Raw genomic sequence first — 13,345 nt, 5'->3', positions numbered from 1 at the left:
TAGACCAAGTTTCTCTTAGTTAAAGGACATCTCAGCACACACTGATGAAGACTTAAGTTTCTCTTAGTTAAAAGTCAACAGGAGAACACAGTAACATGGTAAAATAAACAAGATGTGGCATGTTAAGAGTAATCGTTTCACAAAATTGTAGAGATGAGAACTAGGTTGAGTGGTCCTCCACATCAATATTCAATGATAACATTTCCTACAAATTCAATACCTGAGTAATCATGGTCCACATCCAGCATCTGAAATGCAGAAAGTGATTCAACCATGACTAAAAAGATGCCAACAAAAAAGAGGTAGGGCGTCAACATCACAAGAATTAAAAGAACGTGCAGCTCATCCAATACATGACGAACCAAGTAGATCCAACATGTATGATGCCAAAGTAAAGAAATGCAAACTGGTCAGAATCCATCCAGTGAGACTTTCAAAGAGTACCAATTCCAAGCACACGGATATAAAACCTGATTGTTTAGAATACGGGAATTCAAAACCTGAACTCCACAAGAGCTAAGCATTACAGTACTTAACATCCTTAAAAATCCAGACATTTAACTAGACATCCATAAAACTATCATATCATTTCTAGATGAAATGAACATTACTATCTGTATATGATCTGATTCATTAGGAAAAAGAAACGAGAGACATGTTTCTTCACTTGGCAAGCAGAACTTGCTGAGTCTGGTTCTCTTGTTGCTGCTGATAGTTCAGTGCCCTCCTGAAGAGCATGATATGGGGCTCTGGTCGATGAATAGCATAGTGCACCCATCCTCTGCTCTGCTGAACTCCAATTGCCCGCCACTCATTCTAAGAATCAATCAAATAAGACAAACAACATAAACCACATGCAAAAGAACAAAGCCACATTCCAGATGAGATTTCATTTAGTGCAAAAGAACAAACTAATCTAAATAGTTGGCACTATACCATTTATTTAATTAGCACATCCAACTAAACATTTCAATTGAAGATATTCCAAAAATGAAAGTACAAAATATCACTGATTATCATTTACTAGGCACAATTAGCACTTCTTTTGTGCACATTGAACTAATCATTTCAGTAGGAAAATTTCTGAAACAAAAGCACAAAATATCACTGATTATCTCTTATATTGATTAGCACATTTGACTACCCATTTAAATCGAAGAAATTCCAAAATGAAATGTCACTGATTGTCACTTGCTAGGCAAGATATCACTTATTTTGATTAGCACATTCAACAAATCATTTCAATCGAAGAAATTCCCAAATTGAAAGCACAATCACTGATTATCATTTGCAAGGCACGATTATAACTAGTTTTGATTAGCACATTCAACTAATCATCTCAACTGAAGATATTCCAAAAATTAGAGCACAAAATATCACTGATTACCATTTGTTTTGCACATTCAACTAATCATTTCAGTAGAAGAAATTCCAAAACAAAAGCACAAAATATCACCGATTATCACTTGTTAGGCATGTTATCTCTTATGTTGATTATTAGCACTATCAACTAAACATTTCAGTAGAAGAAATTCTGAAATGAAAGAACAAAATGTCACTGATTATCACTTGCTAGGCACCATATCACTCATTTTGATCAGCACATTCGACTAATCATTTCATTCAAAAAGTTCCAAAATGAAAGCACAAGATATGACTGATTTCATTTGCTAGGCTTGTTATCACTTATTTGGATTAGCACATTCAACAAATCATTTCAATTGAAAAAAATTCCAAAATGAGAACACAAAATATCACTACTTATCACATGCTAGGAACAATTATCACTAATTTACATGAGAACATTCCATTAGCCATCTCAATCGAAGAAATTCCAAAATCAAAGCACAAAATATCACTGATAATCATTTTCTAGGCACAATTATCACTTATTTTCATTAGCACATTCCACTAATCATTTCAATCAAAGAATTTCCGAAATGAAAACTCAAAATATCACTGATTATCATTTGCTAAGCACGATTATCCCTTACTTTGATTAGCACAATCAACTAATCATTTCAATCGAAGAAACTCCTAAATGAATGCATAAAATATCACTAATTTTAATCTGCTAGTTCAACTACGTGAAAATGAATACATACAAAAACCCTAAGAAGTAAAACCGATCACTCACCTCAGATAGAAGACGATTCTTAGGAAGCAATTTCGCTACATCAGGAGGAAGAACAACATGCCTGCAAAATCCAGCAAAAACAAAAAAAACTACGAATTAATTGAAAAAACAAACAAAAAACACTAGAAATTCAAACTGATTAAGCAAACAGAATACATTCAAACCGATTAAGCAAACAGAATACCTGTACTCATAGGTATCATCAAAATACTTCTCAGAATACTGGATCTGCCCCATTTTTCAGTTCAAAAACAACTGGAAAAAAAAAACAAATTCATCAGCAAAAAAAAAACTGAATTAAACAGATCCGTATTGACTGGAGAAAGCAGGTTCATTAAAATTGATGAATTTGGCAGAAACGTTTACCTTTGTGTTGTGCCGATCGGAGAAATGGAGACGAAAAAAAGAGAAATGGATGGGAAATGAATGGGGGAAAAGGGAGGAATATGGAGTGCTTTATTCAGAAATTTAGGCGAATTTGTTTGAATTAATAAATAACCAAAATTGTTTTACCTCATTTAGAAGTTTTTAAATGATTAAAAAGGGAATAACGGCACATTTTTAAATTTTGAATTTTGAATGATTTTTCCCGCTCAGTTGAAATAGTTCTAGATGTTTCCATTACACGTGGAATTTCTAGGTTCTTAATTGTTTTTTTTTTTTTTTGCAATATAGAAAATTAGAGTTATTTACTAAAAAGTAAATTTATAATAATCTACCTACTTACATTAATAAGTGATGATTTGAATAAATTATATTTGTAATTATATAATAAGTATTTTCTTTTTATGATTTATATTTTGAATTAGGTAATTTCTCTTCCACGCTTCATAATTGACTCGTGTAAAGAGAGAATAAAAGGGTAAGACGTTCATGTTATCCATGAAATCAAAAGATCTTTATCCTTCTCTAATGAGTCTTACTAGCCCTAGACAAAGCACTGGCATTTAATAGGAGCAACCTTTTTCTTCTTTTTTCTTTTTTGGTTTTCAACTAGTTTTATGGTTTACTATTTGAGAAGAATTGACTTAAATTTGGTTTTTGGAGAAACAAAATCGAAGTTCTAAATCAGTTTGAAATGATTAATTTTTTTTTGTGTGTGTGGAGCGGGGATAATAATTGGAAAAGTTACTCCTACTCAAGCAGAGTGTTGGTTCACCCTTGAGCCAAGGGAAATGATAAAGTTATACCTGAGCCAAGGGTCTATCGAAAACATCCATCTATTACACATGGATAATGATAAAGTCTATGTACATTGGTTCTCCTCATACCCCACCACAACGACTCTACACCACAAAGATAGGATAAGGATCTATGAACACCCACCCTCCGCATACCCTTTGTTGGATCTCGCAGGGTATGTTGTCGTTGAAGATGAAAGAGTGTTGATAATGATTAAAATAACTACACCCACCCACCCTCCTCAAACCCATTGATGGATCTCACTAGATATGTTGTTGTTGAAGAGGAAAGAGTGTTGATAATAATTAAAATAACAACACCCACCCTCTCATACCCGTTGTTGGATCTCGCTGGGTATGTTGTTGAAGAGGAAAGAGCGTTGATGATGATTAAAATAACTACACCCACCCACCCTCCTCAAACCCATTGATGGATCTCACTAGATATGTTGTTGTTGAAGAGGAAAGAGTGTTGATAATAATTAAAATAACAACACCCACCCTCTCATACCCGTTGTTGGATCTCGCTGGGTATGTTGTTGAAGAGGAAAGAGCGTTGATGATGATTAAAATAACAACACCCACCCTCCACATACCCCACCACGAGGACTCTACCGCACAACGATAGGGCTTATCTATGAACACCCACCCTCCTCCATACCCTTTGTTGGATCTCTCAGGGTATGTTGTCGTTGAAGAGGAAAGAGTGTTGATAATGACTAAAATAACAACACCCACCATCCTCAAACCCGTTGATGGATCTCGTTGGGTATGTTGTTGAAGAGGAAAGAGTGTTGATAAAAATAACAACACCCACACTCCCCATACCCGTTGTTGGATCTCGCTGGGTATGTTGTTGAAGAGGGAAGAGTGCTGATAATGATTAAAATAACAAATCAAATGCAGTAATAAACTAAGGCTACTTTTCAATTGTTAATGTAGCAAAAATGGAGCCATTTTACAGCAGCACTGAATATTCTCGTTCCCATATAAGATAAACAAGACAGCACGCTATATCTAAATCCTGCTGAACTTCACAGTTTACCAACTTCCACAACTGAGATAATCCAACGTTTCTGAACCATAGCTCCTACTAACAACTGATGTAACATTCACAGGGTAACTAACATATGATGACTACGCTATTCCCCATATATACCACCAAAACTGAAACTAGAGCCAGCCACTGTACATCCCTTGTCTGACAGAAAAATCAAAACCATTTTCCACAAAATATCTGCACAACAAATCATGCATCTCCTAAAGTAAAATTGTCTTCATCACGCTGAGAGCCCCCCACTTGCTTCTGCAGCATGGATGTTCCAGAGAAAACCATCATCTGATAATTTTTTCGATACTGCTTCATCTGCAAAGAGATTGATGCATGGGTTAACAACAGAAACTCTAGAAAAGGGGTCGATGGAATGCATGCACGTACTTATGTCAATATCAAATTACCTGTTCTTCAGGGATCTTTGTAAAGCTAAATCTATTTGTCCAGATCGCCTCTGCTTCTTCTGCGGACGGAAGTACAAGGTTTTCTACTTTCAGAGACTGCAAAAGGTTCTCCACACAAGAAAACAGAGATTGAAAGTAACCCTGGGCAGGAAAAACAAAATGTTTAGTTAACAAAATGGAAAAGACTAGGTATATCCTCACAAGGTAAGGGTAAACTGAAATCAGACACATTGTAAGCTTAAAATTGAGCTACCTGTCCTTGACAATTAGTACTTGTAGCAACTAAAGGGAGTTCAGCCACTTCCTTCCCAAAAACACGGAAAATCCCAGCAGAAACAACCAATGAACTGCAAAGTGGAAAGAGAATCAGTATGGGTTACCATCTTACCGAAGACTTGTATGGAACACTGGTGAAGTGGTTTCTTACTTGACCAATAATATTGCACAGAACATCCCTCCATAGTCTTGGTCCTTGAAACTCCTTCTGAACATCATGATATGTAAAATAGAGTGAGGGATGTTATTTGTACCAAACAAGAGAGTATTCACAAGAACTGAGAGATCAAATGAATAGAAAAAAGTTATTACTTACCCATAGACCATGTGTGGGATCAAATCTAGACGGCTAGTACTTGCATCAGCAATTGGGTCAAATTGTTCCTATTCCACAAGGCAAAGAACAGATAATCAAATTCACATATATATACACAGTAAGCATCACTAATTAGCATGACAATTATCTACATAAGAACTGTATTAGCAGATAGGTAACAAGATTACAATACAACTGGAATTTGTTTAAGTTAACTGCAAATACACAAAGGCAGTTTTGTTCGCGGATATGATAATCTGGGATTCTAATCCCCATCAGACTTTACTCGGGGCATAATGAATAGGATTTATAACACTTCATTTGCTTTACGAATTAGGAGTTAGATAGTAGCTATTAGTGGGCGCCGGGCGGTAGCAAGTACCCAGTGCAATAGTTGGGCACACAAAATGGTCCAAACACAACCGTTATTAAAAAAATGATTGTAGTTATGATATTAGTTCTTTCAAAATCATTGCCTAATCACCAAACTTGACATTCTTTTTTTGAGAAGGGCCAAACTTGCCTTAATCCATATACAAAATAAAGGGGAACTCCTGAAACACAAAACAACTAATCATCAAGTTGGGCAATGATAGCTGTGGCAGGCTGAGTTGCGAGCTAGCTGGTTAGAATTCTATACCTGAAAGAGAGAAACAGATGTAACGAAATCCCAGACTAAGGGATGTAAAACCACCCTCATCTAAACTATCACTTGTGACGCTCCTATTCCGACCATCAACCCCAACCCCAAGAAGGCTCCAATTGATCAAGGCAATGGGCCAACACAGTACCAAATTGTGATGAGAAACTGGTATTGGAAAATCTGAGAGCTTAAAGTATCTGCGGGTGTCAAAACGAACCTCTTACTAAGAAAGAAAGTGACCTCTTCTCACTAACCTAACCTAACACTCTTAACAGATTATTTGAATTATTAATCATAAAACACTTTCAGGGGAGGGGGAGACACAAAAGCTTCATAAAGCTTAGAGTGGGGAAGTAAAAAAGAAAACAGATCATTACATTAGTATGACCAGAAGTGAATTAATATTAAAATATAGGCATGTTAAAGCAAAGCATGGACCCTAAGAACAGGAATGGTCTCCAATTATCTCTGATTTTAAAAAGGTTAGAGATCCAAAAATCAAGGAGCTTGGTTTGCTTTCTAAAGAGGTAGGAACTAACTTAAAGCACATAAAAGTATAGTATTCATGTAAATGTATGAACGCATATAGAAAATAGAAGAGGAATGCATTGGGAAAAGATAGTTAAGCAGTCTCCAATTTCATAGAAAATGAGTTCTTAGAGATGAACAATTTGCAATTAGGAATGTTTAGCAGGTCTCCTAGAGGTTAGGCTGGTCCTCTACCGAGTCACAAGCACAGTAGGAAATAAACTAGGAAAAGAAACTCACATGGAAAATTGAAACAGCACTAGAAAGCCAGACCCTTGTCTCTTCGGATGACATTTTCCCACTTAGCAGACGCCATTTAATGTCAAGACTGGAGTTATTCACTGAACCTTTTCCTTCATTCTTTTCCTTCAAGACTTTCAACAGAGACTCAGGAATGTTCTGTTCTCCATCTGATACCACCTTTTCCAGAGCAAAATGAATTCTACTGCAATCTGTGCAGCAAAACCATTTATCTTTTGGCAATTCCTGAATTGAGGAGGGTTTCAAAACGTTGACTAGCGATCAGTATGTGTAAATATGTGCAAGGTTAAACAATCTAATTATACAACAGAAAGGACATAGGAGATATACTAGAAATAGAAAAACATGCAATAGAACATGAAATTCTGCAAACCTGCAAGTCATCTATGTTGTGCTCCTTCAAACATCCAACATGATACTCCTTCTCACACTACAAAAAGCAATGGAAAACTTCTTCAATGCTCGACCTTACTGAGAACTCACAAAAGAGTAAAAACGACAGATATTATATTATTCAATGCTAACAAAACAATACCTGATCACAAATTATTACTGTCCGTGGGCCAAATCCTGATTTGCTGAAATCCTGATCCCTGCAACATTAGCGAAACTTATGAAACAACTTGTAGACTTTCATATGATGTTTTCTCTAGCAAACTAACTTTTTAACCACTGCTTTAATATTATTCCTCCATCATCACTAATCTAATATATTAATACAAACTAATGTCTTAAACTACATGTAACTGTGTCTAGTGTGCATATTGCATAATACGAGAGGATTGATTTTGTGGACCTTTACAAACTTGTTTTAGTTTTATGTCCTTTTTACAAGATATCTTCACTTTAACACATAAGAGATCTAAAAGGTCATTTTTAAGTGGCTATAAGAGATCATTTCCTTGATACAGGCTACTGAAAGAAACAAAAAAGAATCTCCCTTGAAGAAAATGAAAATACCCTAGATGATCAGAATTAAGTCATTATTCTTTTGGCAATCAAAATGATATGTCAGTGCTCTTAAAATGTATGGTGCAAAAAGTATGATGGAAGGTCCAAGTATATGACTTCAAGCCTCATGTGACTTCTTCTGTCCATCAATTAAAATGAAGTCGACTTAGTTGTGGAAAAAGTAGGAATAGAAATGTGACCTGCAGAGCACACAAACACTAACTTCAGTCTCTAAAGTTTCCACCATGCGAATGCATCGTCTTGTTATCTGCTCGATGGCATCAACTCCAGCAACCCTCCCAGCAGCTTTAGCATTGGCATTATTCTCAACGAATCTTTCTTTTGCAAACATGTTTTCACAGTATTTACAATACCAGGTACCCGTGGGAATACTTGGCAAACAAACACACTCTGCAATAGAAACAAGTTTGCAATGAGCACATAATGATCACGTGAAACTTGAAGTCTAGGTTGCTTGTCAAACATTCACATCCACAGTTTGATGACTCATGAAAATCAAATTGCAGTTTCATCATAACACCAGAAAATCAATCATCATCAGATTTTCTGGTGTTATGATGAAACTGCAATTTGATTTTCATGAGTCATCCAACTGTGGATGTGAATGTTTGACAAGCAACCTAGACTTCAATTTGTTTGACACCATTGCCTTAATATTCTTTGATCCAATTCTCAAAATTAAAATGGTGGTGGTTGATCATGGCAGACGATAGTGGTAATGATAGATGAATGGCATAGGTGATTGATGAACGGCCCTTTTTGTAGAAATCTTTAAATAGATATCTTAATATGGTGCATTATCCTAACTTCCTAATACAATTTGATACTGAATTGTTATAAGGAAACACAGATAGACAGTAGATAAAAGAATTCAACAATGTAAAACACATTTACCGGCATGGAAAGCTCTTGGACAATTGTCACAGCACAGGAGGTCCCCTCCATCAGCACATATAGAGCAGAGATCATCATTTTCCTCAGCTGAGGACCTTCGTTCTTTTGAAAGTTTAATAGACAACTCATGCAGAGACACCCCGTTGGAAGTATATATGTACAAATAACTGTCAAAGTAACACAGAAGGATTAACGCAAACTAAATCTTTCAGTCAAAGAAGTTGCACTAACACCATTCGTGTATTTGAAGAACATTAATTAATGGATAATTTGTGTAAGGGATCAGGGACATATCCAAGTCATTTTCCCTGTTTTACCCCCTTTTCTGATTGACTTGTGGTTTTCACATTCCTTTTTTGGATGGGTTGTGTATATGACATTGCCCATCCAGAAAAGGAATGTGAAAACCACAAGTCAATCAGAAAAGGGGGTAAAACAGGGAAAATGACTTGGATATGTCCCTGATCCCTTACACAAATTATCCAGTATAAACCACAAAAGAAACGGACACTCACGGCTTCCGACGTGAAGCGCAACCTGCATGAGCCTCAAACTGTGAAGGGCTGACCTGTATGAAAACAAGGACATTAGCATATGACAGCTGATTTTAATACTTACGAAAGCAGGAACTACGTACCTCAGTGTTGCAACAGTAGCAGAAAATTCCATGACCTTTCTTATAACCCTCCAGCAATTTCTGCCAGGAGACAGCAAGCAAATTAAAATACAAAGAATGTATAAAAGAAAAAATCTAGTGAACAATTCTTTGATAAGTAATTAATTTTTATTCCACCAAAGGAGCACCAAGTGAATGCTATGAATGTACAAATCTAGTGAACAAACTTCTAGCATGTTTGGAACAACACATGTGATGAGCAATTAAAAATTCAACAATATAATATTGGTTTGAATACTAACCTGTTACAACACAAAAGTAGAGCAATTCAAAATGGAACTATGTAATTGAGTTGAATATATACCTGTCCACGGACATAATATGCTAATGCAGTTCCATCAGGAAGTGCATCCTCCTCGAATACAAGTTTGTGCATGCGCAGATCCCTGTAGAGACAGAAGAGCAAGAATATGAAGTCAAAAAGAAACACCACGAACCAATAGAAGTACGAAAAAGAATTAATAAAAAGCTTAGATGCCAGAGCAATGGCAAAAATAAATCATCAAAGATAGAAAACAAAAGCTTTAACAAGCAACAAGGCATACTTTCTAGTTAACTTTCCGTGAACTTTACTTTGAGTTCCACTGCCAGAGGGCATTCGATCGGTCAACTTTGTAGCAGGCGCAGATGATGTAGACCTGAAACAAATGTGGGATATAACATATTGACGCAAAAAGGTGAGGAATCATAACACAATTAAAGATATTCAAAGTAAAATACGAGGCAAATGTTTTAATTATTTAAAACATGGAAAGAACATAATGGTAGTATATCGTATACCCCTTGTATAAGGCCAGTTTTTTTGGCCTTGTTAATAAATGAACTACATTTACAAAATCAAAAAAATAGAAAGAACATAAAGGTTATGTTCCAGCATTCCATGGTAGAGAATATGAAATAAGACTGAAGTAGAATATATGACAATACAATTTCAATAATTTTACTTTTAGGGGGATAAGAATTAATTATATGACAAAACCATTTCAATTATATTATTTTTGGGGGGATAAGAATGTGTATCCATTTATTTCATATCATTTTCTTTTTGTTGGTGAAGCATAACTGTCTTACTGTTGTAGGATTTGCACTGCTCCCCTTGTTAGTTGCTATGTTTTTTTTCTTATTCTTTATACTTGGATTTGCTAAACTTGAACCGAGGGTCTTTCGGAAACAGTCTCTCTACCTACCTATACGAGGTAGTGGTAAGGTCTGTGTACACTCTACACTCCCCAAACCACACTTATGGGATTCCACTGGGTATGTTGTTGTTTTAATAGACAACAGAAAAATCTACATATCTCAGTGATCTAGCTGAAGGCTGAAGCTAGCGCCATAAGTTGGACTTCAGCCCGAGGATTGTCATCCCTACTTCTTCTTCCATTTTTTATTTTTTTTTGATAACCGAGAAATCCGTCTGTGACCCGCCCTTTGGACCAATCACAGCCTTCTAAACTCGGTGGATTACTTCTTCTTCCATTATTAAAGAACTACTAATGATCCCTCGTGCATTTTGTGATGCATTTGAACAGAGAAGAATCATAGATATTTTTGATGGGTTATCAACATAACAGGAAAACACTTAGATGTTTATACCTGCTACTAGCTTCACTACTTTGAACAGGGGGAGATTGAAACTCCTGTGCAGTCATACATGCTGAAGCATTTATTTTAGCGTCTGCACTCCCGATGGCATTTTTTATTACCATCTCTACTTCATCAGAAGGAGCATCTTTACACATACTTAATACATCCCTCAGACTTTTTCCATTCTCCAAATAGATGTATTCTGGTGGACGTTTGTTGGCACTATTGGCATGCAGCTCAAATTGATTTGGTGTAACAACCTGTACCGAGCAAGGAAATATATCATATAAGGGATATTCAGATAATCTACTGAAGAAAATCCAAAAAAGTTACACTTACAGATGTCCCATGACAGTTATCACAGAAGCACAATATTCCTGACCCTCTAATCTCTCCACGAAGTCCTTTTGCAGGACGCCCTCTCCCCTAAATTACAATTATTTGGTTAATATCCAAACAGAATTGCCGAAACGGAAACTCAATAAATGTCTCTTCAAAAAACTCACCTTTGTAGTGCCACGAATGTAGCGAACAGGTAAACCCTCCAGCAAACCTGTTTCAAGAAGATCTTTCAACTTTGTGGGATTTTTAGTTAGTGCAACTTTCTTGGACATCTTCAACTCCAACTTTGCAGGTGCAGACATGGTACCTACAGAACCTGTTTCATGAACATCCACAATCTTAATGCTATCGCACTGAAATACCTCTGTGTCCTCTTCTGTTTTCAGAGCAGACCTAGTAAACCGCCTCATAGGTGTCTGTATTTGCTCATCGTTAGCATCACCCTGAGCAGTAACAGTTAATTCAGGAACAATTTGAGGCCTTGCTTCAACACTGCAATCATTAGCCTTCACTGTTTTAGCCATTTCAGTCTTTGCATCATCTCGACAATTTTGCTCATTTTTACCATCAGCCTGAGCAGTAACAGCTGCTTCAGGAACAATTTCAGGCATTGCTCCAACAATGAAATCACTGGCCTTCCCTGTTATAGGCATTTCACTCTGAGTATCATCACCACATTTTTGCTCATCTTTACCATCACCCTGAGCAGTAGCAGCTAATTCAGGAACAATTTCAGCCATCTCTTCATCAAAATCATCATTGGTTTTCGCTGATTCACCCTTTTCAGTCTTAGCATCATCTCCACAATTCTGCAAGCTAGCATTCCCTTCTTCTCCAGACCCAACAACTCCTTCATTCATCTTACCTTTCTTCTCATCATCACTAGTGCAATCCACCACATCGCTCTTCAGCTCCTCCTCTTCACTCAAAATAACCACATTTTCATCCCTTGTCACAACTCCATCTCTCTCCAATTCCCCACCAACAACATTAGAATTCGACAAATCTTCACTCAACAAAACCACATTGTCATCTTTTTTCACAACCCCATCACTCTCCAATTCCTCAACAACAACCTTCGAATTCGACAAATCTTCACTCAACAAAACCACATTTTCATCCATTTTCACAACTCCATCACTCTCCAATTCCTCACCAACAACGTTCGAATTCGACAAATCTTCACTCAACAAAACCACATTGTCATCCTTTTTCACAACTCCATCACTCTCCAATTCCTTACCAACAACAACCTTCAAATTCGACAAATCTTCACTATCAACCACATTTTTCACCTCCCTTTTCCTCTTTTTCACATAAACCTTATCATTGCTAACGTTACCAGGACTATTCTGACTCGATTGTGATGTCCTTGTAACCCTCTTTTGACCAACATCAATGTCCCAATCAGCTTGAGCCTTCATCATCATAGCAAACTCCCGTTTCATACCAGTCCTAATGGACGAAACAACAATCTCCCCTTTCTCTGAACCGTTTGCCATTACAAAAAAGAACAACTCAAACACACATCAATCAACAGATACCGCAAAAATCAACAACGAAGGCACAGCAGATTTAAAAAAAAAACACTAAAATCTCCCTCTTCTAATGATTCTCAATCAATCAACAGATCCAACCAACCCCCAAACACAAGCAGATTCACCCAAATAAAAAAAAAACTAAAATCCCCTTCTCATGATGATGATGATGATTCTCAACCATACACAAACCTGGAAAATCCTAAAACATGCATAATGGCAGCCATTTAGGGTTTGATTTTTTGATCGGAAAATTTTTGGGGAGAGAAAAATAAAATTGGGGGAAGATGAACAATTAGGGTTTTCCGGTGAATTGATAATACTGATATGAAAAAAAGGATTTCTTTAAATTCCCCAATTAGCCCCGATTAGTCTAAACGGGCGTTACAAAAAGTAGCAAGTATTATGAGGAGGTCCTCCACTTTTTCCCTTGTATGGTTTGATCCTCCATCATTAGACCGATCGGCCGACTAGTGTACTTATTCGAGCTTCACGTCGTGGTAAAAATAATAAAATGTAATCTTCATATAGAAAAAGTA

At 36.5% G+C, this 13,345-nt stretch overlaps 2 protein-coding genes across 4 annotated transcripts; both read right to left on the bottom strand.

The window, feature by feature from the left end:
* Nucleotides 1-448: 448 nt before the first annotated feature.
* LOC125818285 (cyclin-dependent kinases regulatory subunit 1) lies at nt 449-2,575 on the bottom strand. The gene is made up of 4 exons (XM_049497829.1): nt 2,504-2,575; nt 2,322-2,392; nt 2,138-2,198; nt 449-816 (listed from the first exon to the last, which is right to left on the bottom strand). Exons 2-4 carry the CDS (start codon nt 2,372-2,374, stop codon nt 664-666), a joined length of 267 nt encoding a protein of 88 aa, XP_049353786.1. The 5' UTR covers nt 2,375-2,392; nt 2,504-2,575; the 3' UTR covers nt 449-663.
* A 1,758-nt stretch (nt 2,576-4,333) lies between these two features.
* LOC125817992 (uncharacterized) lies at nt 4,334-12,843 on the bottom strand. Of its 3 annotated transcripts, none has more exons than XM_049497492.1 (18): nt 12,432-12,843; nt 11,433-12,344; nt 11,266-11,352; nt 10,936-11,186; nt 9,888-9,980; nt 9,647-9,728; nt 9,304-9,363; nt 9,182-9,234; nt 8,667-8,833; nt 7,952-8,162; nt 7,336-7,393; nt 7,174-7,230; nt 6,780-7,025; nt 5,369-5,436; nt 5,204-5,260; nt 5,030-5,123; nt 4,777-4,917; nt 4,334-4,684 (listed from the first exon to the last, which is right to left on the bottom strand). In XM_049497492.1, exons 1-18 carry the CDS (start codon nt 12,768-12,770, stop codon nt 4,568-4,570), a joined length of 3,093 nt encoding a protein of 1,030 aa, XP_049353449.1. In that variant the 5' UTR covers nt 12,771-12,843; the 3' UTR covers nt 4,334-4,567. The 3 variants fall into 3 exon arrangements, with proteins under 3 accessions (XP_049353449.1, XP_049353450.1, XP_049353448.1); XM_049497493.1 differs by having other exon boundaries at nt 12,522-12,843; XM_049497491.1 differs by having other exon boundaries at nt 11,433-12,843.
* Between the last annotated feature and the right edge of the window lie 502 nt (nt 12,844-13,345).

The sequence above is a fragment of the Solanum verrucosum genome, unplaced genomic scaffold (genome assembly GCF_900185275.1).
Source record: "Solanum verrucosum unplaced genomic scaffold, falcon-dt-bn FXZP01000253.1, whole genome shotgun sequence".
In the NCBI taxonomy this organism is placed as follows: domain Eukaryota; kingdom Viridiplantae; phylum Streptophyta; class Magnoliopsida; order Solanales; family Solanaceae; genus Solanum; species Solanum verrucosum.
Note: the sequence above shows the minus strand (reverse complement) of the source record. Positions and strands in the feature narration are given on the sequence as shown.